Source organism: Rhinolophus ferrumequinum, chromosome 2 (genome assembly GCF_004115265.2).
Source record: "Rhinolophus ferrumequinum isolate MPI-CBG mRhiFer1 chromosome 2, mRhiFer1_v1.p, whole genome shotgun sequence".
In the NCBI taxonomy this organism is placed as follows: Eukaryota; Metazoa; Chordata; class Mammalia; order Chiroptera; family Rhinolophidae; genus Rhinolophus; species Rhinolophus ferrumequinum.
In genome coordinates, this window is record NC_046285.1 from 45,626,195 (window position 1) to 45,652,176 (window position 25,982).

A 25,982-nucleotide genomic window follows, 5' to 3' on the forward strand; every position below is an offset into this window, starting at 1 on the left:
TTAACATTCAACAACAGTTTTGATTTCAAAAAAGCAATCAATCATGCAGCAAGGTTCATCCAACGCATTTCCTCACAACTTCTTACTTCCAGAGAAGTATACCTAATATTACAAAGTCCCTGGGATGAGTCTTAAAGTAAGAGGGAGAAAAGGTGAGCTCTTAAACTTTAGTTTAACTCCCTCACAAGGATCAAAAAGGCCAGACTCAGAGCAAGCTAAAAGGTTTTCCCCCTATGTATTTGTCTTTTTGGCGCTCATTGAGCAATATTCAATAAGCAATATCATAAAAATGAAATAAAAAACTAGTCCCTGTTCTGCAATTATTCAGAAATTTCAACTTGTCTATAAATTTAATTTTATTATTAGACCTACAATGAAACAGCCATACTACAAAACTAAGGAACCCTAATTTTCTGTAAACACTTAAATTTCACCTCCATCAACCAAATTGAACATGCAAATCATCCCACAAATACTGAGTGCCCACTACTGATTATTCAAAAAATATTCACTGAAATATCACTACGTGCCACACATTGTTCTGAGCTCTGAGGAATACACAATGGGCTAAAGAAACAAAAATTCCTGCACTCAACCCGAGTTACATCATACAGGGGGTGAGAGGCAGAAAGAACAGAAACAAACAAAATCAATACATCATATATACTACAAGGTTAGGATAAATGTTTTAAAATACACAGAAAGGGGGACTATAAAGTGCAAGGTCAGGCGGAAGAGCTGAAAATTTTAAAATAAGGGTTCAAAGAAGGCCTCACTAAGAAAAACATTTTGACAAGGTCTTAACAATGAAATGACATAAAACTATATAGAACTACGTAAGTTCTAGTCCTACATATATCAGATTTATAAGCAGCAATCAGGTAAACGAATTTTCTCAATTCCTGAAAAGGGTGGGAGCAAGAAAGTAGAACTTAAACTCTTGCCAAATTGCCCTTCAGAAACAATATACAAATTTATTTTCCTTCAGCAACACATCTCCCAAAACCCTGTCACCAACTAAGTATTATACTTTAATCTTTGCCAGTATGATTGGAGAGCAAGGGTGTTTTTGGTTTCATTTTATTTTTGTGTTTCCTCATTTATACTAAATTGCACACTTTCACATACTATTTTTTTTCCTCCTTTAAATTGTAAATTGCTTGTCAAAATATTTTCAAGGGAATTACTCCAGTATCCATGGTCAGAACAGTCACATATTAGATTTGATTAAAGCACATTACATGCACTGCCATTCTACATAAACACGTATGCTTATGTAATCCACTTTAAAAAAGAGAGACTTATATGCATTCATTCCATCATAACTCTCAAGTTAGTACCTTCCACTAATATTTTAAAAACAAAACACTAGTGCCAAAGTCTGAGAGAAGAAAAGGGTTCAAATTAAAGTCTTTAAAACTACCTAATTATCTAACAAACTTTATCTCAATTAATACATTCATTTAAAAGAATAAAGCACTGACACAGAAAATGTCCATGATGTATTAACAAGTGAAAAGAGAACACAGAACAGTTGTATAGCATGATGCATTTATAAATTACATGGCAAATATAAAACAAATACAGCATGGGAATAAGGAAGCAGTCGCTGTCCTAGGTGCTAGGGGCCCAGCAGTGAACAAGATAGGCAGGCTTTTTTCCTGTGTTTATGGAGCTTACATTAAACTCTGTTTGTTAATAGGTACCCTGACTTTATGTGGGTTTACTTTAACTATTAAGCTACAATACACTACAACAATAAACATTTTTTCAATTTCTTTCCAAATAGAGGTTGGAATCCAGAGGAAAGTAAAGAAGAATATAGCTACACATACGAGTACTACTTTTTGGATTTTAGAGCAGTAATTACAATACAGGAAATTTAGGAAGTTATACACACACACAAAATATATTACCTACCATTAATGAAAGAGAAGAAAAAATGTCTCAAAAACATTTTTTAAATCTTATTTACACTCAAGATCTTTTTTCATTATCCACTCTAAAGCTCAATTGATAATATTTCATTTAAAAAATCAAGTTAAAGACTATTCATATGATCCCAATTTTGTCTAAAAACCATTTGTAGTACACATAAGTGCTGTACACACCTAGAAAAACATCTTGGACTACCTTACCATTAGTAATTTCTTGAGATAGGTACAAAACGAAAGTAGGAAAAAGGGAATCAGAGAAAACTTGACACTTTTTATTGTATATGCTTCTATACTGTTTGAATATTTGCAGTAAAATAATATCATTATGATAAAAATGAGAAATAAAATACTTAAAGTTTCAGTTCCAAAAGAAGAACCAGGCACTGGGTCCCATCAAAATTTCCCTATGTAACACCTTAATGTCCATCCATATGGAATTGCTTGGATTAAAAAAAAGCAGTGCTGTGCAGTATAAAAAGCAATAAAGAGCTTCATATACGATGAGATTTCTAGGATTTTTTTGAAGTAGAAAAACAGTATAAGCTATATCTAAGAGACATATGAATAAGTATACATACATACATTTTTTTTTTAAATAACTAAAACCTAATAAAAATGGTTATCTATGAGGGAGGGAGAGGATGAAAGCTAAAGTTTTTGATTATACCACTTCATATTTTAGTTTTGGTTTTGGAACCACATAAATATTTTACATAATTATAAAACAAAATTAAATGGAAGTGAAAATAAGTTATTGCCAAAAACAGCAATAAACACATAAATGTAACTGTATCAGATGAGTGGCTTAACCACAGGGAGAAATCATTTCAAATGATATGAAGACAGTAATTTGACGGTAAATCCCTAGAATTGATGTTAATTGTAAGAATTCATAATTGTTTTCAGCAACCATTTTCTACAATCTCAAGATAACAATACTAATATATGTGCATATATATGTATACGTATATATAAAATAAAGCAAGTAATTCACTACTCTCAACATTTTCAGCATAAAAGAAAACAGCTATAAATATACACGTAAAGGTTAAAAAGTTTAACTTAATTTTAAAACAGAATCAGATTTGGAAATATTGATATGAACTCATGGTGTATTTTTTCATTTAAATAATTACACAACAAAATTCAGCAAAGTCATAGAATATAAGGTCAAAACACAAAAATCAGTTGTATATTCTTATACACTAGTAATAAACAATCTGAAAAGGATATTAAGAAACAATTCAGTTTACAACAGCATTAAAAATTTTCAATTTACAGTAGCATAAAATATCACTTAGGAATAAATTTAAACAAGGAGTTTCAAGACTTGAAACTACAAAACTTTCCTGAGGAAAATTAAAGAAGATTTTAAAAAATGGAAAAACATTCTATGTTCATAGATCAGAAGACTTAATATTGTTAAGATGTGAATACTACCAAAAGCAATGTATAGATTCAATACAATCCCTATCAAAACCCAAGGCCTTTTTTTCGTTTTGTTTTGTTTTGCAGAAATGGAAAAGAGGAACCTAAAATTTGCATGGCATTGCAAAGGATTCTGAATAATATAAATATATCATTTAAAAGAACTAAGTTGGACTACTTAAACTTCCCAATTCAGAACTGACAGTAAGTTACAGTAATCAAGACAATGTACTACTGGCATAAAGACAAAAATATATTCAATGGAATAGAACTGAGAGCCCACAAATAAACCTATGCATCCATGGTCAACTAATTGTCATCAAAAGTCCCAAGATTATTTAATGGGAAAAGAACACACTCTTCAACAAATGGAACCTGTACAAATGAACCCTCACTTATCTTACACCATACACAAAAATTAACTCAAAATGGATCAGGGACCTAAATATAAGAAGACTATAAAATTCTTAGATGAAAAGATATGGGTAAATCTTCATGACTTTGGGTTTGGGAATGCTTTGTCAGATATGACACTAAAAGCACAAGGAAGAAAAAAGACGTAGGTACATTTGACTTCATCAAAATTTAAAACTTCTGTGCATAAAAGAACACTAGCAAGAGAATAAAAAGACAGCCCACAGAATGGAAGAAGTGTATTTTCAAACCACGTATCTGATAAGGGTCTAGTATCCAAAATAAAGAATCCTTACAAGTCAACAACAAAAAGACAAACAACCCAATTTAAAAATGAGCAAAGGAGGGTGGCTTGGTTAGAGCTGCTTATAATAACACCAAGATTGCTGGTTCGATCCCCACATAGGCCACTGTGAAGGGCGCCCTCCTTAAAAAAAAATTTTTTTTAATAAAAATAAAAAGGAGCAAAGGACTTGAATAGACATTTCTTCAAAGAAGATACACAAATGGCCAAGAAGCCCACAAAAAGATCAGTCATTAGGAAAATATAAATCGAAATCACAATGAGATACCAGTTCACACCAACTAGGATGGCCATTGTCAAAAAATGGAAAACAAGTGTTGGAGAGGGTGTGGAAAAACTAAAACCCTCAAACATGGCGGATGGGAGTGTAAAATGGTGCAACCACTGTAGAAAACTGCTTTTCAGTTCCTCAGGAAATTAAACTAGAATTACCATGACCCAGCAATTCCATTCCTAGATAAATACCCAAGAAACATGACAAGTGTTCAAGCAAAAACTTCTATTCACAGCAGCACTATTCAAAACAGAGAAAAGCTGGAAACAACCCAAATGTCCATGAAGTGAATAAACAAAATGTGATGTATCCACACAATGGAATATTGTTCAGTCATAAAGGAACGAAATACTGATGCATTCTACAACATGGATGAACCTTGAAAACATTATGCTAGGTGACAGAAGCCACACAAAAGGCCACATATTGTATGATTCTATTTATATGAACTGCCTAAAACAAGCAAATCCATAGAGTCAGAAAGCAGATTAGTGCCAGGGTCTGGGAAAAAAAAGGAATGCAGAATGACTGCTTGCTTAATGGATACAAGGTTTCCTTTTGGGGTATGGGAAAGTTCTGGAACTAGATAGTGGTGATGGACACACAACACTGTGAATGCACTTACCATGTTTCCCTGAAAATAAGACCTAGCCAGACCATCAGCTCTAATGTGTCTTTTGGAGCAAAAATTAATGTAATGCCCGGTCTTATTACCCAGTCTTATTTTTCTGTAAGACCCAGTCTTATATAAGACCGGGTCTTGTCTTTATAATATAATATAATATAATACTGGGTTTTATATTAATTTTTGCTCCAAAAGACGTATTAGATCTAATGGTCCAGCTAGGTCTTATTTTCAGGGAAACATGGTACCCAACTTTGTCACTGCAGCACAAGCACAGCCAGAGACAAGATGTAAAGGAACTAGTGTGGCTACATTCCAATAAAACTTTATTTACAAAGTAGGCAAGCAGTGGATCAGATTTGGCCAGTGGGCTGTAGTTTGCCAAACCCTGATCTGTATACACAATGATCATCAATGACTATTAAAACTATTATATGAAAGGCTGAGAGGGAACTTCATAGTGGGTGGTGAATACGGTTGATAAGAATAAATCCAGTGACTAACTGTATGATCACAAAGAGAGACAGCTTACTAGACATTACTTGTGACCTGATATTAGGCAATAGGAAACAATACCACCTAATAAAGCAATCTGACTAAAGTCTATCAGTTTGTAGGAAATTCTGGGGATACAGGAACATCCCCTCTATTATTAAATGACCACAGAGATACAATCAGCAAAACCCAGAATGTGGGAAGTTCCAAAGGACAAATGATTTCTTCAATAAATAAATGATAAGGAAAAGAGGGGAAACGAAAATTTTTCAGCAGTTGTAAGGAGAATTAAAAATAGCAACCAAATGCAACATATGGGCCTTGTTTTGGTTCCTAATCCAAACAAACTAATTTTTTTAAGGGGAAAAAAAAGACACAATCAGGAAATGTGAACACTGTATATCTGATGTTAAGAAAATTTTTAAATATTCGAAAGGTAGACTCATGGTACTATATTATGTTTGTTTGTTTGTCTGTTTGCTCGTTTTAAACACCCTTAGGGAGATGTAGTATTTCCCAAAAAATCATGTCTGAAGTTTGCTTCAAAAATATTTGGAGCAGTGGTGAGGGTATAGATGAAACAAGATTGACCGCATATAGATATTTATAGAAATTGGAGATAGACACATGGTGGTTCGTTACACGATTTTACGTACTTTTATATAATTGAAAATGTCTTAATAATGTATGAGTAATTTAAAAATAAACACCTCAAAATGGAGAAAATATTCATCACCTGTTTGGGAATACCAGGTTCCCTAAAATAAATTAAATAAATAATAAAATCACCCCCATTCTACTAGAAGTCAAGTTCAGTACCCACAAGGAGCCAAAGGGAAAGGGAAAGGGAGAAGCAAACTGGAAAAAGAGAAAGAAGGAACCTGTGACTCACTCTTCCCTTCCCTCACCCTAGTTAGTGACAAAGCAGTGAGGTGCTACTCTTTTAAAAATGTCCTGGCAAGGACACAGAGTATTTTACTTTTATAAGAAAAGGTTCGCATGAAAATCCCTCGGCTTCAAGCTGTGAAAACTGTTTGATGTTCTTAGAGGCCCCGGGATCTTGCCTATTTCAAAGTAGGAAATTAAACGCTAAGAAGGGAAAAGAAAATTGCCAGAGAAGGAAAAAACCTTCTCTCCTCCACTTCCTAAAAATTGAGGACTAATTAAACAGGGAAAAAACACTGTATTTTGCTTAACTCAATTCACAGTTAACAGCCATAGTGGTTTTAAATGATTCTAAATAGTTCTCCAAATTTTCAGAGGGCACCTCAGGCCATTTTACTCTGCTGAACCCCACTGCAGAGATCGGAGCTGGGGGAGATCGTCGTATCCGTTAACAACCCGCTGTGCCCCACACAGGGAAGCATTTCATACCTAATGGTCAATGCAAACCAAACTGCCACTGCAAACAGATTTGCCTGAAAATCGTTTTCAGAAGAAAAACATTCAGTCTAAAAAGATTGACCACACAGGCAACAGATCTACTTAAAATACACATCTCACATTAAAAACAAGCAAACAAACAAAAACTTTATGGTACTAGGCCAACATGTGCTGACTACAACTAGTACATACTGAAGAAGTGCCAGATCCCTAATAGGAACTTGAACTTTCTTAACGCCCTATAAAATATATTCAAGACGGAATTTCCATTATTTTTAAAAGGCATCTGGGGAATGTAAGACCTGAAACTATAAAACTCCTCCTAGAAGAAAACCTAGGGAGTAAGCTCCTTGACATAGGTCTTGGCAATACATTTTTGGATCTGACACCAAAAACAAAGGGAATAAAAGCAAAACTAAACAAGTGGGGTGACACCAAACTAAAATGCTTCTGCCCAGCAAAGGAAACCATCAACAAAATGAAAAAGCAGCTTACTAAAGGGGAGAAAATATTTGTACATCATATAGCCAACAAAGGGTTAATTTCCAAAATATATAAAGAATTCAAACAACTCATTAGTTAAAAAAGAATCCAATTAAAAAATGGGCAGAGGAGCTAAATAGACATTTTTCCAAAGAAGACATACAGATGGCCAACACACACATGAAAAGTTCTCAACACCACTAACTACAGGGAAATACAAATGAAAACCGCAATGAGATATCATCTCACACCTGTTAGAATGGCTATTATCAACAAGACAAGAAATTAACAAGTGTTGGAGAGGCTGTGGAGAAAAGGAAATCCTCATGCACTGTTGGTAGGAATATCAATTGGTACAGCTACTACAGAAAACAAGATGAAGTTTCCTAAAAAAATTAAAAACATGACCCAACCATTCCACCTCTGGGTATTTATCTGAAGAAAATGAAAACAGTAATTCAAAAAGATATATGCATTTCTATATTCACTGCATTACTTACAATAGCCAAGAAATGGAAACAATATAGAAATTGTGGATATGTATACAATGGAATATTATTCAACCATAAAATAAAGAGTGAAATCTTGCCATTGGCAACAACATGGATGGACTCTGAGGGCATTATGCAAAGTGGAGAAGAAACTCAGAGAAAGATACACCATATGATTTCACTTATATGGAGACTCTGAAAAACAGAACTCAGATACAGAGAATAGCTTGATAATTGCCAAGGGAAAGCGGGTTGGGTGAAATGGGTGAAGGGGGTCAACAGGCACAAACTTCAAGATATAAAATAAGTAAGTCATGAGGATGTAACGCAGAGCACGGCAACGATCGTCAGTAATATTGTACTGCATATTTGAAAGCTGCCAAGAGAGTAAATCTTACAAGTTCCCATCAAAAAAACAATTTAACTTTGTATGGTGGCAGATGTACAACTTCACAGCATATACAAATATCAAATTATTATGTTGTGTACCTGAAACTAATATGACCACCCCACACACTCCCATTTAAAACACACACAAAAAACAGGATACAGAGAAGTAACAATCTACACCGAAGCCTTTATTATTTTTATTATTGCTAATAACAGCAGCTAGAATTACGTGCCAGATACTGTGCCAAGCCCCTTACATGCATAATTACCTCTTGTAAGCTTTACAATCATTCAGAAAGGTTAAGCATTACCACCACCACTTCAGAGAGGGTTGTGGTTCGTGCCTTGGGATGAAAAAAATAAAGTTATACACATCTAAAGATATATCAAATCTCACTCAAAAAGCACTTTTATTTACAGTATAGTCTCCGAAACTCTCCCTTCTGGAACATGGAGTTCATCATCTATGCAAAGCAAAGGATGGGGACATGTGTCAACTAGTCAATTATCTCGGGCAGTCTCTTTCCTAGAGGGACCGCTAAATTACTGTTTCTAGTGAGTAAAACCTAAATTGGCAGTTCATTACAAGCACACAGTAACACAGTAAGGTCAAAAGAGCAAAGATTTAAGAATCAGAGAGATGAGGGATCCATTCCCCGTTCTGCCCTGTTACTAGTTTTGTATCTTTTACCATCTAGAAGGACCTCCGGTTCCTTGTCTGTAAAATGAACAGATCACCACGCCATGCGAAATAATGCTCTTTGAATGTTGGCTCCCCTCCCTTCTCTTCTAAAAGCAAGCTCCAAGATACCTAAGGCAGAGCTTCCGAAGCGTGATCCAAGGAATACCAGTCCTTCAAGGGTTCCCACGAGCAGCATTTCCTAAAACTTCTTTGACCGCAGAATATTTATTACAGCATAACGTTGTTTAGGAAATACTGACCAAAAGGCCTTTCATATATACTGTGTTTCCTGGAAAATAAGACCTAGCCGGACCATCAGCTCTAATGTGTCTTTTGGAGCAAAAATTAATATAAGACCCAGTCTTATTTTAACATAAGACAGGGTATAATATGAGATAATAATATATAATATAATATAATACAATACCAGATCTTATATTAATTTTTGCTCCAAAAGACACATTAGAGCTGATGGTCCAGCTAGGTCTTATTTTCCAGGAAACACAATAGGTTAAAAAAACAAAACAACACTTTGCTTCAGATTCTATGTCAGCTCTTTTTGCTCTCCAGTGTTCATTTTTATCCACTACCTAGTTCCTGCCTTCATTCTGTACAGTTGAGTGGCAAACCAAGGTGCGTGCTAATATACGAGCACTCCATTTATAAAATACTGTGCGTTAAAACCCAGACATCCTCTTATAAGTGTGGTCTGAAAAATCCAACTGCATGAAAAACAGGGCTTGTTATTGCCAAGTTAACAGAAAACAGTATTTTTCCAGTTACAGAGTAGCGGAGATAGGGAAGAGTAAGTTCATGTTTCAGTGTTCATTTACCAGAATTGCATGAAATGAAGCAATTATTACAAACAAATGTGTACCTGGCCTCACCTTCAAACAATGACTTAGGGTACAGAGTGGGAGCCAATTATACTGTATCTGAATTTTGTATCATCCCAGAATATTATTGTAATCTGACACTTAAAACACTCATCAACTAAGGAAAGTTCCTCAGTGGCACAAAAAATTTTTTGCAAATCATGAGAACTATAAATCAACTTTTTAAATTAACATTCAACTACTCTCAAAAATTACAAAAACATCTTAAAAAGAAAAACATGCTTACGAACTGATGTATTAAAATTTGGTCTCTATACTTTAGAGTCAATGTTTCAAATTTCTTATTTTTCAATATTCAACATTTGTTAAGTGCCAACTAGATAAAGAGGATCTTCACGTTCAAGAACAATACAAATCAACAACAAAAAATACTGAGACACGTGACCACAGGAAACAATAAGGATGGAAGCTTGAGAAGTCTAACATTTGCCTTGAGTCAAGCTATGGTATGTTACCTGGGCTCAAAACTGGTGCCGTCAAGTGACCAAAATGGTAGCAAGGCTCCATTTTTGCATAATCATTCACATTCTCTTAGGACACAAAGGAGTTAAGATTAAGAGCTCTAGACTAAATTACCTGGGTATACCCATCAAAACCACAGATTTTTTTCTAATTAACTTCTTCCCCAAACCTTACTCCTACAGCCCATAGCAGCAGTTCTCACTCTTCCCCTAAACTTGAGCAAGTTCACAGGGTTTCTCAATTATATGTGAGAAACAAATAGATATTTTTAGTTTCATTTTTTTAAATAAAGTAAAGTCACGTTTTTAAACAGTATCTTACTGCTAAGTACATACTGCTCGCTGACAAGCTACCCACTTTCTATTGATGCCACATACAGCTGACCCTTGAACAATGGAGGGGTTAGGGTCTCCACGCCCTGCTCAGTTGAAAATCTGCCTGTAACTTTTGACTCCCCTAAAACAATTACAGCTATCCCTCAGTATCCACAGGGGATTGGTTCCAGGACCCACCCCCCCAGAACCCCCCAAATACCAAAATCCAAGGATGCTCAAGTTCATGATATACAATGGCACAGAACAATGCACACAGTCAGCCCTCCACAGTCACACATGCCCAGAAGCGGATCAAAAACAGTTTTCAATCCATGGTTAGTTGAATCCATGGAGGAGAAACCCAGAGATATGAAGGGTTGACTGTATATTTATTGGGGAAAAAACACAGTTAAGTAGCCCCACACATTTCAAACCTGTGTTGTTCAAGGGTCAACTGTACAAAGTAGTGGAGTCAGAGAATCTTCTGTCTCTGGACCCCAGAAATTAAATACAATACTAGAACATCTCCTCTATCCTTTAAAAATGCACAGCGAGCGGGCGACCAGTTGGCTCAGTTGTTAGAGCGCAGCTCTTACAACACAAACATCGCCAGTTCGATTCCCACGTGGGCCAGTGAGCTGTACCCTCCACAACTAAGACTGGAAAAAAACAACAACTTGACATGGAGCTGGTGGGTCCTGGAAAAACACTGTTCCCCAATAAAAAAAAAAAAATGCACACAGCTATTCTTTAATTTTCTAGAAACTGGCAGTTAAGTTTCTAGAAACTTAATATATAGCTAAGGTCTCAAAAGTCTCTCAAACAAGGTTATCACTGATGTTCAACTGAACTTTTCACTAGAACTGTGCTTTGCTCTTTAGGAACTCCTCTTACATTTCAAGAAGGGCAGAGTAGGCATTTGCTACTTACACAGAAAATAAATCAATCTCTTCTATTTCGAAGAATCATACCCTAGACCGGCCAAACATCTCACAATGTAACAATCAGTCACAGAGGCAGATATCATGTTTATCAATAGAAACCAAATTATTATCCTGACAACATGATTTCTCAAAACCAAATATGGACAGCAAAATTTTAAAGCTATTTAAGAGGTTGGCTTATTTAGCAATAGAGCCTATATTGTTTATTAATATTTCTCACTCACTCTGGGAAAGCTCTTAAATGGATATAATATGCACTTGTACATCAAATCAATATTATCTTAGAGACACAAAAAGAAGTCTTGTAAAAATCAAAGTTTTCATAAATCCCTACAATTACAAGTCTAAGTACATCTATGATAAACAGGTCATGCCTGCTCATATTTAGTATTGTCTGTTTATATCTTACAGGATAAGCTACTTGGTGAAAATAAAGAAATTGATTTGTCAGGTTTTATTGTTCTGAATCTCTCTTCTATCCTGATCCTCACCTACTCCAAATAAAATCCTGGAAGGCTTGGGGGTATTGCAGTAGCCGGACAGGCTCAATGCTTCAAAGGTACTATGCTTCCCACCAGGGCAACCTAGTAGCCAAGTCTTCATTCATTCACCTACACATCCAAAGAGTTCGGAGCCACTCGGTGCTAAGCACACAGTGCAACAGAAGTGTCTACATGGCTGCGTCTCTTTCCTTTCCCTACTGTTGCTCCCTCATGTTTAAACAAAACCCAGGTTTAACTTTATAATTTCTTATCTCAAAACTGAAATGTTCCTAGAAACATCTGTGATAGTTTGGTGACCTGGAAACTCTATACCATGGAACCACCATGTCTAGTATTCATGTACTACCACAAAAAATTACCTTCAACTCAAATATGTAGTAAGTAACCCAATACAGAAAGCATGTGCTTCACATTGCAAAAAATACAAAGGTGAGCAAAATACCTTTTTGCCATACTGGAATTTATTATCCCCTAAGGTGAGACAAGACAAGTTAACTAGAACGCAGAGAACAGAGGGAGATGGATAGAGCGTGCTGTGCTACAGGAGTTACAAGCAAGCGAATCCCAGGCCTTGGGGTGAGGCGTGGAAGACTTAAGTGGCTGAGGTGGCCTGTGGGACCCTGAACGCTGGGCCGGTCTTTGAAAGAGCAAGAGGAGAGAATATATGACGAAGAATATTTAGACTAATAAAATTCCGCTGGGACCAAGACAATCAGACAATGACAACTACTGACAAGCACACCAACAGAATCTCAATAGACATTGTCAACAGTTGTGCGGAAGTATGGGAGAGAAATCATTACTTCCTTTAGCAAGCACCTTTCTAAAGAACATAAATGTCCCAACCTCCTTTAATGTGGTATAAAATTTCAAAATAAACTGAAGATATGACTAAAAACAAAACAAAGCAATGAGACAAATCAATGAAGTGTTTTTAAACCACATACACTTGAGAATAAACCGCCTATATGATTAGACAGACAACAATATTACACAATAACATAATTCTTGGACAGTATTTTAAACCTGCAGTGTCCAATACAATAACCACTAGCAACATGTGGCTACTGAGCCCTAAAAATGTGGATACTCCAAATTAGGATGTGCTGTAAATGTAAAATACCCTCTAGGTTGTGAAGATTTGAACCAAAAAAAAAAGTAAAATACTTCATTAGTAAATTTTATATTTGATTGCATGTTGAAATATTTTGGATACTCTGTGTTAAATAAAATATATTATTAAGTTCACCTGTGTCTTTTTATTCTTTTTAATGTGGCTACTGGAAAATTAATAATTGTATATGTATCTCACATTTGCGGCTTACATTGTATTTCTATTCAATAGCTCCGGTTTAAACAGTTGCTTAATATTAACATTGTTCAGATTTCTGTACTTGCTTCATATTGTTGCTTCATATTGACATGGTAATCACTTGATCATAAAGATACAAAGTAACCTCTCAAACATTTATGCCTCAGTGTCTAGATACTGAAAAGGTAGGACACCTGCCAAAAAAGTGTGTCAGCTTAACTACCCTTTTGGAGCAAATGTGGAAAAAAGCAACCAACTACATCTTTTCCAGAAACATTTACCAAGCAGTTAATGCTGGCTGATGTCACGAGATTATGTTAGATAAGAACTACTCAGTGATACAAAGACATGGGATCCAGGAAATAGGAGAGTGGGCACTAAAGAGCAATGAAAGAAGTTAGAGGATGACAGCTGTACAGCGAGATCTGGAGAACAACCAGGCCAGATCCCAGCAGTAGGATGAGGACTCTAGGAAAAAGGACACTCCACGGAAAGAAAAGAGGGTGGGGCAGAATCTAGAGAATGCCTGATAAAATTTAAGGGAAAACACCAAGATTATGGTAATTGCAAACAATGCAAGGAAAAAATGGTAACAATGAAGTATTTTTTAAAAAATTAAAAGCAAAGAAAATGTGATTGCCACTTTGGAAACGGTTTGAAAGTTCCTTCAAATATTAAAAAGAATTACCTTACAACCTAGGAATTCCACTCCTAGGTATATATCCAAAAGATCTGAAAATATGTACACACAAAAACTTGTTCACGATTGTTCATAGCAGCATTATTCACACTAGCCAAAAAGTAGATAGCAATCCAAATGTCCATCAACTGATGAATGGATAAACAAATGGTGACATTTCCATACCATGAAGTGTTACTCAGCAATAAAAAGGAATGAAGTACTGATAAACGCTATACCATGGATAAACCTAGAAGACGTTACGGGAAGTAAAAAAAGCCAGTCATAAAAGGGCCACATATTATATGATTCCATTTACATGGAATGTCGAGAATGGGTAAATCCACAGAGTAAATTAGTGGTTGCTTAGAGCTAGGAGGAACGGGAATATGGGGAATGATTGCTAATGGGTACCAGGTTTCTTTTTGGGGTGATAAAAAAATGTTCTAAAATTAAACTGTGGTAACGGTTGCATAACTGTGAACATACTAAAAACCACTGAACTACACAACTTTAAATGGATGAATTTTATGGTACGTGAATTATATCTCAATAAAACTATTTTTAAAAGATGTGGTCATTGTAAACTACTTGCTTCAGCCAAGAATACTGTTTATTATCTAGATACTCAGTATTAATCATTTGAATTATAAAGTAAATAAATAATAATTAACTAAAAATAATGGAATAATTATATCAGCATGGTAGCAAAAGGGAGATGAGGATGACAATAAATGGTATCTACCATAATGAGAAGACAATAAATAATATCTAAAAATAATTTTAAGAAATAGACAAAGAGTACACTAATTAAAAATATGACAAACACTACTAAAGGAAACAGCAGTCGCTGCTAAGGCTGCCTCTGAGAAAAATGGGGGACAGAAAACTGGCTTCCTTAACAAGACTTTCTGCACTATTTGATTTCTTTAAATGATGACTGTATTGCTTTATAAAAATTAAAAAATACACATATTTTTAAAAATGACTAAACTAAGAAGTGCTTGGTGTACGAGCAGAATGAAACCGTGCGCTCTTAAAGAGGTAAAAGGCACAGGCTTCACCGACACTGACGCACTCTGCGCCTCTGATCTCTCAAGAGAACAGGTTGCTTCATCTAAGATGTTAGAAAAATGGAAAGTTGGGGGAAAACATAAAGCACCCTTTGTTTTTTTCTTTACCATGAAATAAACAACTATTTGCAGCAAGAACACAGATAATATCTATTTGATACTACAAATCATTTTTCAAATACACTGTGAGAAATGTTTTAAATGTGCTACTAAGTTAAGTGTTCACTTGTTATGTCTTAGCACTTTACCTGTTACTGCCAAGAGAAGCATTCTCTCTTCTTCGTCCTTACTCCCCATCTAACTCACATTCAGAAAAATAAGGATTTTTTTAAAACATTTGTTTAAAATGTTTTTTTAAAAAAGTTGTTTTAAAACATTTAGATTTAGTGATGAAAAACAATAGCAATTTTCTAGACTAACTGATTTAAACTGTTTTAATTCTAATACTCTTATGCTAAAGCCAGTGTTAATTTAGGTATGTATGCACAAAATATAATTCTGTGGTAGAAATAACTTGTAAAGATTCGGAATACCCATGAAAGGATAATACATAAGAAATAGGGGAGCCGGCCTGGTGGCTCAGGCGGTTGGAGCTCTGTGCTCCTAACTGTGAGGGCTGCCGGTTCAATTCCCACATGGGCCAGTGGGCTCTCAACCACAGGTTGCCAGTTCAACTCCCCGCAACTAAGATTGAACACGGCACCTTGAGCTGAGCTGCCGCTGAGCTCCCGGATGGCTCAGTTGGTTGGAGCGCATCCTCTCAACCACAAGGTTGACCGTTCGACTCCCACAAGGGATGGTGGGCTGCGCCCCCTGCAACTAGCAACGACAACTGGACCTGGAGCTGAACTGCATCCTCCACAACTAACTAAAAGGACAACAGCTTGAAGCTGAACGGCACCCTCCACAACTAAGATTGAAAGGACAACAACTTGACTTGGAAAAAAGTCCGGGAAGTACACACTGTTCCCCAATAAAGTTCTGTTCCCCCTCCCCAATAAAATCTTTTAAAAAAAAAGAAATAGGAATGCTGGCTCTCTCCAGGAAAGGGAACTGGTATTAAAGAGCAGAAGCAGGAGAAAGACACCACACAAAATACCTTTAAAATTTTGAATCATGTGAGTAAATTCCGTTTCTTAAAGCAAAATATGTAAATAAGCATGTAATTGCCTATCATATAGCATCCAATTAATAATACTGCGATTGAATGTTATGTAAATATATGCATATGTAATTATATATTAATACTGAAACTTTACCAGCTCGAAGTATCTCTCTTCCCCTCAGAGTTTAAATAATAATGTGTATAGTGTGAGAGCTCTGTAATTCCAATAGGACAGCAAATGCACCAGTAATATGATCAGTCTGATGGCAGGCATAACTCCAGTACCTGCAGTTACTCAGGTGCTGCCTCTACAAACTCAAAATTCTAGTTAGGAACAGTAATCTGACTCAGCTCAGTAACTTCAACACAAGTCATGAAGCGGTTAATCACTTTAAAAGAATTAACTGATTTTAAGTAATAAGGGGAAGTAGAGGGAGTCACATTTTTAAAAGACAGGTTAGCTTTCCTTAGAAAAAAATCTAAAACACACAATCTTTTTAGTTATATTAGCCAATTATGCCCTAAAAATTTCTTAGACCTCCAAAAAGGGAAAAAGTACTTTGTATGACTGTCCTTTTTCTGCAGATCAACAATTAAGATACCCACCTTTTCAACTCTCATTGCATAGGCCATATGTGTATTTGGTAAAAGTTACTTTCTAATAGCTAATTATAATTCATAAAGAAAGTTTAAATAAAGGACTCCATGCAGTGCCTTCAAGCATCCCAATAAACTGTCCTTTTTCTGCAGATCAACAATTAAGATACCCACCTTTTCAACTCTCATTGCATAGGCCATATGTGTATTTGGTAAAAGTTACTTTCTAATAGCTAATTATAATTCATAAAGAAAGTTTAAATAAAGGACTCCATGCAGTGCCTTCAAGCATCCCAATAAACAGAAGATATGGGCAGGTCAGAATCCAAACAGCAACTCCATGTGTACCACCAAAGAAAAAAAATAAAACAAACCTTAAATCAAATAAAATGCTGTAGCTGTGTAATAAATGTAAACGGACAATGGAAGAAAGAGCTGGAAACAATATTCTGAGCTAGCACACTGAAGACTTTAGTACCTTTATCCAGATCACTGAAATCCAACTAGAGTTGGTCAACCAGACAGAGAGGAGATGACCCGGATCTCTTCCTCATCACTTTAATGACCAACAAATTAGAGAACGTCTGAAGTAGTGAGAAGTTATTATAGAACCCCAGTTATCCAGAACAGACTTCCCTGACGCCTGCTTTTTCTTTTTAAGGAGGGCGCAGCTCACAGTGGCCAATGCAAGGATTGAACGGGCAACCTTGCTGTTATTAGCACCACACTCTAACCAACTGAGCAACTGGCCACCCCATGACTTCTGCTCTTTTAAAAGAGAGTGAAGTTAGTATAATTTAACTTTCTCTAGGTTAACATTTTGAACAATGAGCAGTGATTTCCCGAAGCTCTAAGTAATCCCAATATGCTTGTTTTCCTGAATTGTCTGTCTATTCTTTTTAGTAGGTCTGATGCTCTGTGTCAGTATCCATTCATTCATCCCCTTCTAATTTGCAGTTTTAGAAAACCAAAACAACTGAATGAATTAGAACTATGTGTTAAATAATAATAAAGAAGTCTAAATAAAAACCAACCTATGAGCAAAATGTATGCACCATTTGTCTGGGCATTTCAGCTGTTTGGAAGCTTTTTTGGTTTACTTTCTGATTGTCAAATATCAACCTATTCCCAAAAGATGGTATTTCAAATAACCCAATTCCAATTCCACATTGATGTATAGCTGTTATTTGTAAAAAATAATAATAATAAAATAAAAATAAAAATAAATTTAAAAAACCAACCCTAAAGGCTCACAGTTCCTGGCATAACAAATGTCCAACAGATACCTGACTAATTGGTTGTGCATATGTAATAAAAAAAATTTTAAGAAAGCCTTTCATGAAGTTTGCTGTCAAACATCAAAAGGAGGACTAGAACGCTTATAATACTATACAACCTACAAGAAGAGATAGATACAATAATCCTTAATAATGGCTAATTTGGAAAATCACATTCTCATATTACCTGGAAATACAAATACACCAGATTTACTTATGAACAATCAGTACTTTTCAATAAAAACCAGAGCTCTGACTGAACATTAAACAAACAAACAAAAAAATACCATATATTACTTATTTTTCTTCTTGTGCTGGCATAAGTCCTAATATTTTCATTTTCAGTATTCGTCTTAAGAAGTTTTCCCTGAAATCTTGAAAGAATTAAGGATTTTTTCCAAAGAACTGTAAGTAGTTAAGGATTGTACTTGCTAACAGGCATGCCTGAAACTAATTTCAAAAGCAGTACTAATAATGAAAGTCTTACACAGTCACTGTTAAATTATCAATGAAAGACTATCCCAAAAGCAAAAAGCACTTCAGTCTATCTCTGGAATCCAAGTGTTAAGGTAATAGGGATCCATTCTCTATAACATACACAATGCAAGGGTTCCAGAATCAGAATGCCTGGGTTGAAATTCTGGCAGAGCAACTTTCTGGCCAGGTAATCTCGGACAAGTTGCTTCGCCTTTCTGAATCTCATTTACCCTATCTATAAAGTGGAGATAGATAATAGTATTAGCTACTTTGTAGAGTTGTTATAATTAAAAGGAGATATTACTCCAAGTAAAGAATTTGGCAGAATACTTTGTACACAGTAAACATTAAATAGGTATATGACATTATTCATGACCACTTTCTATTAAATCAACCTATTTATTTTTAGCTTTCTAAACCAAGGATTTCAAGATGATACAATTAATGGTAATGAAAAAAATGCAGGACTAATGTTACTACTTTGTACCAATGTTACTCCTATTTTTGCCTGCATACCTGCCACCGGCTTTAGGGCATGCCTATCCAATTCTAAACCTGTTAATTCATTTAAATTATACCATCATCTAAAATACAAGTTTCTTGAAAAATAGTTCCTCCCTTGCCAGAAATGTTTACTTCTATTATTAAATGGATCTGAAAGGACAATCAAGAAACTACCAACTCCAGACTATGTGAATGAGGGAACATGTTAAAGGTTCCTATCTGCACCACTGTTGGCCATTGCCCTCGAGACAAAAGGAAAAGCTGGTTTGGCAGAATGTTTCCAAAAAAAACAATACATTATTGCCTTAATCTGATCAAACCAAAGTGCTTCTAAAAAACCTATGCAATACAAAAATGTAAGATTCAAACATTTACGAATTTTTAACTTGCGTACACCCTTTGAATGTAGACCTTTCTCCTCAAAACACAACTAAGTGAGAAGGAGAATTGTAAACTAAAGACTCCAAATCAACAAAGTTGTATCTTTATCTTATAGCAGGTCAAGTACATACAGACACAAAAACATATTGAAATAGTTTACTCAATGCCCATTATTTATTTGCTGAGTATTAACTCATTTTTTAAAAAACTCAATAATAAATAGAATATCCCTTTACTTTATCAATTTAATGGTAGGAAACTCTTGGGAAAACGAGTTATTCTCCGTTATTGTCACTTTTTCCCTTCTATTCTATTTACACAGGTCTTTATATAAACAGACATTTCTATAAACAAGTCATTTCACATTCAACCAATTTCAAAGACATTTACTTAATCAAGGAAGATTTGTAAGACCTAAGATAGGAACAAAGATTGCAACCTCTACTTCAAAACCAATGAACCATAAAAATACTTGTATCCTTGAAATCATGCAAGATTCCCTTTTCACCCACGCTGTCTCCCCTGAAAGTATGCTAGAAAACGACACTAAACATGCCAACAAATTCATTTACTCATGGTGATTATATTCTTAGTAGTACCACATCCAGGAAATCAGGTTGGTCCTGTTACTACTAGCATGTGCTCCTGTCACACCCACGGACTCTGCCCCTCCATTCTCCATTGGAGGGTGGAGCATCGCAAGAGACAATCTCACTGTCTGCCCTTCCCCATCCCTGTCTCACATGCATGTGAGTCTTATTTTAAAAATGAGCACACTAGCACTCTAACAAATGTTTATGAAAAAGTATGGAACTGGGGCACCGGGGTCAGCACATGCGTGTTTCACAACCTAAATCTATACATTGAGCGCACACGCACACGCGCGTGCACACACACACAGCTCCTTCAGTCTCAGAATCTGCTGCTGACATAAAAACTCTGGCGGTCCCAGCCTTGCTGTGTTCTCCAAAACAGTATCTCACACCTGCAACTCAAGTTCAAAACAAGCAGCAGACAGCACAGGGTACAAGCACTAATTTTCAGTTGAGCTAGGCCAGCGATATGAGAACATGCCACTTCCTTTTCTAAATGCCATTCCCAATCAGCCACAAATGGGTTTGTGCATCTCTGGGTTCCCTTGAAGTTTCCCTTCTCCAGGCACATACGACAAGAAAGCACGCAATTCTTACATGAAGGTCCTAGTGTCTTACCAACCCTGGAAGGGTCTGGTTGGGAAAGGAATGAAAATAAGGTTCTGGTTTTCAGCCTCTTACATGAGCTCTCTTCCACCAACAACATGGATAATCTAGAAATTGGCTAAATTCTAATAACTTAATTTTTAGAAGTCAGAAAGAGATTAAACTCCCTTGGGAACAGAGGAACTCTAAGTTGCCACCTACTCTTTGGTTTTAATCACCACAGGACTAAATACTGCACAATAATATGTAACTACTATTAATCATTCCTCACTTAAAAAAAAAAGTTCTAAAAGAGCTTTAATATGAGGCAATAACTTAAGTGATACTCGACTTATTTTCTTCTTTCCAAATCCTATATGTAAGCCGAGGCAATTAGCTAAATTTTCACCTATACCAAAGGATTTATTACTAATATTTTAACTAAAATCACCATAGACAGTCCTACTTTCTCTATTTTGAGTATAATATCATGTGAATTATTAGCTATTAACATTTATTTAATAACATTCATTAAATAAAAAATGTTGGCTTCACCACAGTAAATAAAAAGAAATATTTCAAATATACTGATTTAAACTTGGGGTGAATGCTTAACTCAACAAAAAAGGTAAAAACTACTTGTTACAAAATCAACTTTTAGTTTCTGCTTGAAGCTTTCATGAATCCAGAAAAGGCTGCTATTATTATTACTACCATTATTTTAAATGCAAGGTTTACCTGAGAATAATCATTATTTATGCAAAAACTTTTTAAGTTGTACCAAAGCTTCAAGGCTATGTAAAATATCTGAAATTTCTAAGTCACAGTTTAGGTCACAGCAAAAAAATATTTTCATTGTTATCATATACATAACCATGGAACTATTACAAGTAGATTTCAAGTGTGAGGCTTTTATGTGAATCTAAATAAAAAATTATGTTCTTCTTTAAGACTTTAATGGAAAGCATTTAAATAAAAACTTAGTTTACTACTCCCAAAAATAAATCCAACATTTTTAGGTGCAGAAAAATTAGAAACTGCAATTTTAATAGGCTGGAACCAACTGATGTCTGCTGAATTTCAAGGGAATCTATTGTATATTAAATTTTTAAAAAGTGAACTCATCTACCCTCTCATCTCGGCACTTTCTCAACCTTCCCATTACAATCAACAATATAACTTGGCGGTCAAGTCTTCCAGACCAATAACATCAGAATTTATTTTTAACTCCTGACTCCTTCCCAAATATTCCCCTTCAATCCAATCCAAAATCCTGCCACTTCTTCACTCACACTATTTTCTCAAATGTGTTCTTTTCATCCCATTTTCACATTTTACTTTATATTCCCTCAGGATTCACAACATACCCTACAATCTCCTTAAAAGGGCTCTAATGTCTCTACTCTAATCCATCAACTCAGCTACCCAAATCATCTACAAAATCTTGTTAAACAATCTACAGTAAATTCCAATCTCTCTTGAATCTCAACCAAACTCTTACAGACCCCTTCTACCCCCACCAGCTAATATGAACACATTTCTCAAATTCCATCACTTCTTATTTTCCAATTTAGGACCCTTTAATTCAAATTTACCTACTTGCTTAGTAAGTACAAAAATCATTTACATGTCATACAAAAATCACCATTTTCTGTATCTCTGTCCATTCCTTCCATCTAGAATCCTTTATACTTCTCTGTCAATTGAAGTTACCGCCTCCTTTAACACCTGTCTTAAAACACACCTCTGCAGGAAGTCTTCCCTCTCCAACCCATCTGCCTCACCCCATTTATTGTTTGTCCCTCTGAAAAAAGCATTATATTTGTATTTATACACTTACAGTCATCACCATATTGTTTTCATCTTTTGTCTTTATAACCTGCCTCTACAACTAAATCATAAGCTATTGAGGCCACGGACTACAATTTCTCATGTATCTCTTCTGAACAGGGGTCCCTTAGAACACTAGCACTCTAACCAATGTTCAGCAATTCCCTTCTAAAATGTCCTTAAAGTCAATGTTGTCAAAAACAATTAGCACTGAACTCCAGCTTTTTTAATGTTAAGTTGACCTATATGGTAACAGATAATTAAACATTTTAACCTACACACTTTATAAGGGGTTCCCCTATTAGCCAACATCCACACTATCGAGAATTAAAGAGTCTTGTTCAAACAAAATCCTGGAAACAAAATGAAAAGTCCAAAAATTTAACATCGTAAGCTATTCTACTTGGCTCTCTAAAACAGATTTAATAAATTAATTACCGAAAATTGATTTTGAGTGGTTTTTAAACTATATTACCAAGATGAAAAGCAAACACTCCACTACCACAAGAGGCTCTTAAGTAGCTATTACAAAATTTGCTTCATCATAGCTGAAAATTACCCCAGAATTTTAAAATATTCCTTTCAAATGACCCCAGTGCTTAGAAAGCCTGATCCTTCCCTGAAAGATGCATCATCAGCTTCCCTCTTCACATACCCTGCATTCTGTACAAGCCAGTCACCAAAAAAAAAAAAAAATTAACTTTCAAAAATAATCTTCCATTCAGCTATTACCTTAGACTACCCTATTTCTGGCAAGTTCCAAAGGCCAACATGACTTGAAAGCCTGAGTTCAATTAAAATCATTTTATGTTGCTTAAAGATATAATCAATTTCACGTACCAGCATATACTTTAAAAAAAAAAAAATCTCAGTTCTTCATTCTCTCCTTCTTCTAGGCAACAAACTAGTTTTTCGTTACCCTAATCATGCCCCTTTCCTCAGGAATAAGAACATAAAGCTATATTTTTGTTAAATTCTGCACATATGTTTAAATAAACTGTCATTAAATAGCACATAAACATAACCACAAATAGAGATACATTGGAACATTGGACACTTAGTATACTAACACCTCAAGAACACAGACTTTTCAGTATAAATCTGGGATAAGAATACAGTCTAGCAACATCCCTGAACACAGCCCAAATTTCCCTATTTTATCCAGGATCACAGCCTTCTGCAAAACCTATGATGGAAAGATCTACATCTTATAACTAAATCCACAGTTTTATCTAAATGTGACAGGAAACCAATGCAAGAGTATTTTAAATAGTCCTAAGAAGGGACCCCTGAACTCTTCATGTAACAAGTACTGAATGCAAAGGCCACCCCAAAATTGAACTTAAATGATGGAGTCAATAACAATTAACATCAACATTGAACTTCATATTTGGCAACGTGACAATACAAACCTCAATCAAAACTTGGACCAAGTTATCTTTTGATTAAACATAATTACATAGTGGTAGATTGGTAATGTCAAAACGGGAAGATTAAGAGAACACGTTAAACCACTTATCCAATTTAAAACAATGCATGTAGACACACTACTGCTACTGTGTATCAGTTCCCACCCGCCCCTTGTAAACGGAACGATCAATGCTCGCCTCCCAACGCTAATGCTGGTTACTGAGCAAGTTGATTTCCGGATTAAGAACAAATACTTTGTATCGTTAAGCAAGAAAGAAATGTTAGGAGACTGTGACACTCAGTCTCTCTGTTAAGTATACAAAACTATGACAACCTCTGAGACCTGAGCTAACTAAAATATCCCTCATTCCAAAAGACATACACTGAGCGAACGTACATAATGGTTTATGAATCAAGCCTTGCCCTTCTCTTTATCCAAAAGGATGAGCAAGTAAACACTTCCATCACTATTTTAACGTGGAAATACTTAAGCACTGGATGAAGCTGACTATCAACAGCAAGGAAAGTATAAAAAATTAGGCGCAAACCAAATCATCCAAATAAAAAGCATATTCTCTCAATTCAAGGTTAATGAGACCGGGGGAGGGAGTATGGGAGGAGAAAAGAGGGAGCTGCCTCATCCTTGACTGAAGACAGGTTTTTGCCTTTTTCCATTCCCCCTGATTGCTGTATCAGGAGGTCTAAGATTTGAAGATCCTGGTATTTCAAGGTGTGTTATTCTAAGGGTGAGGTGGCGAAGGGGTGTAAAATAAAATCAATACTCACTGCTAACTTTCATGCTGCCAAAAGCTGAAGGCTGCTGCACTGGCTTGCAGCTCTCCGCAAAGGAGGTGGTTCTCGGCCGGCCTGACATGATTGCTCTCTTTCTGAATCACCTTTTCCTTCCGAATTACCTTCTTTTCCCTCCTTCCTCGTTTTCTTCCTTTTGTTTTATGTTGGGGTGTTAGGTTAATGATAAATGCAGCATTAAGTTCTCCCACAAGAAAAAGAAAAAGACTTTGTCCTCTTGGCTTTTCACTCCTTTTGTATAGCTATAAAACAACGAGCGATGTATTTCTCCTTCAAGACAGATCAGTCTGGATATTTAACATATAGATGATTTGGGGCTGGGAAAAAAATACAATTCTTTCTCCTCCCTTTCCTTGGAGGGGAGGAGAGAGGAGGGGAGAAATCCTAAAAATATATATATATCACGCGAAACAGGGGTAAATACTTGATTGAAAATAAGTACTTTGAATATTGTATTTTCCTCGGGGATTTTTTTTCCGAGTCAATGAAGAAGGGAAGCGGCGGAAGGATCACGAGTCTCACGCTTGAAAAGAAGGGGGATGGGAAGGAGGGAGGGAGAGGGAGGGGGTGGCTCGGAGATGCGACGGAAAACGCTGCGGCTCCGGCAGCGGCGGGATCCGGCGGGCTGACGGCGGGGGCTCGGCAAACTGGAGGGCGGCGGAGTCGCGAGTCAGTCAGAGGCGGGCGGTGGCGGCGGCTCCTCTCCTCATTGCGCCAGGAGCAGCTGCAGGCGGCGGCTGGATCCAGCGGCCATGGCGGCGGCGGTGGCAGAGGCAGCTCCCTTCAGACCCCAAGCAGCGGCTCCTTGACTGCTCCCCATACGCCGGGGACATGGGAACCCAGCAACTGCTTCCGTCCCTCGGGGCCCCCTCCCCCGTCCACGGCACCAGCGCGGTCGCCCTCCCGCCCCTCGCCTCTGCTCGGTGCCTACTCAAGAAGTGTCCGCGCTTTGCCCCCAGCCCGGAGCCCTGTCAGCGGCTGTGGGGCCGACTCCTCCTTGCTTCCTTCCTTCCTTCCTTTGTCACTGGGGCCGGACGACGGCGGCGGCGGCGGCGACGGCAGCACAAACCCGCATTCGCCCGGGTCAGGGGCTGCTCTGTGTGAGGAGAACCGTCTGCGCAGCCGCCTAGCTCTTCCCCACTCCCTCTCCCCCCTCCTACTCGTCCTCCGCCTCCTTCCTCCCCCACCCAGCCTTACACCACCCAGCGCCCCGCCGCCCGCGTAACAGGAGTCTGGGAATCGCCGGACGAGCCCTGCGCCCGCCGCTTCTGCTAAAGGACCGAAGCCTGAGCGTAGCCAATCACAGACGTCGTATGTTTGCGGC

At 36.6% G+C, this 25,982-nt stretch overlaps 1 protein-coding gene across 4 annotated transcripts in view; it reads right to left on the reverse strand.

The window, feature by feature from the left end:
- Positions 1-25,760, reverse strand: part of GSK3B (glycogen synthase kinase 3 beta) — a 189,138-nt gene extending 163,378 nt beyond the window's left edge. For 2 of the 4 annotated variants that reach the window (XM_033125680.1, XM_033125672.1), the window contains exon 1: positions 24,635-25,760. In XM_033125680.1, the coding sequence (XP_032981571.1) occupies positions 24,635-24,722 (88 nt within the window). In that variant the 5' untranslated portion in view covers positions 24,723-25,760. The remainder of the gene's footprint in view (positions 1-24,634) is intronic. The other 2 variants (XM_033125665.1, XM_033125667.1) reach the window with 2 other exon arrangements.
- Between the last annotated feature and the right edge of the window lie 222 nt (positions 25,761-25,982).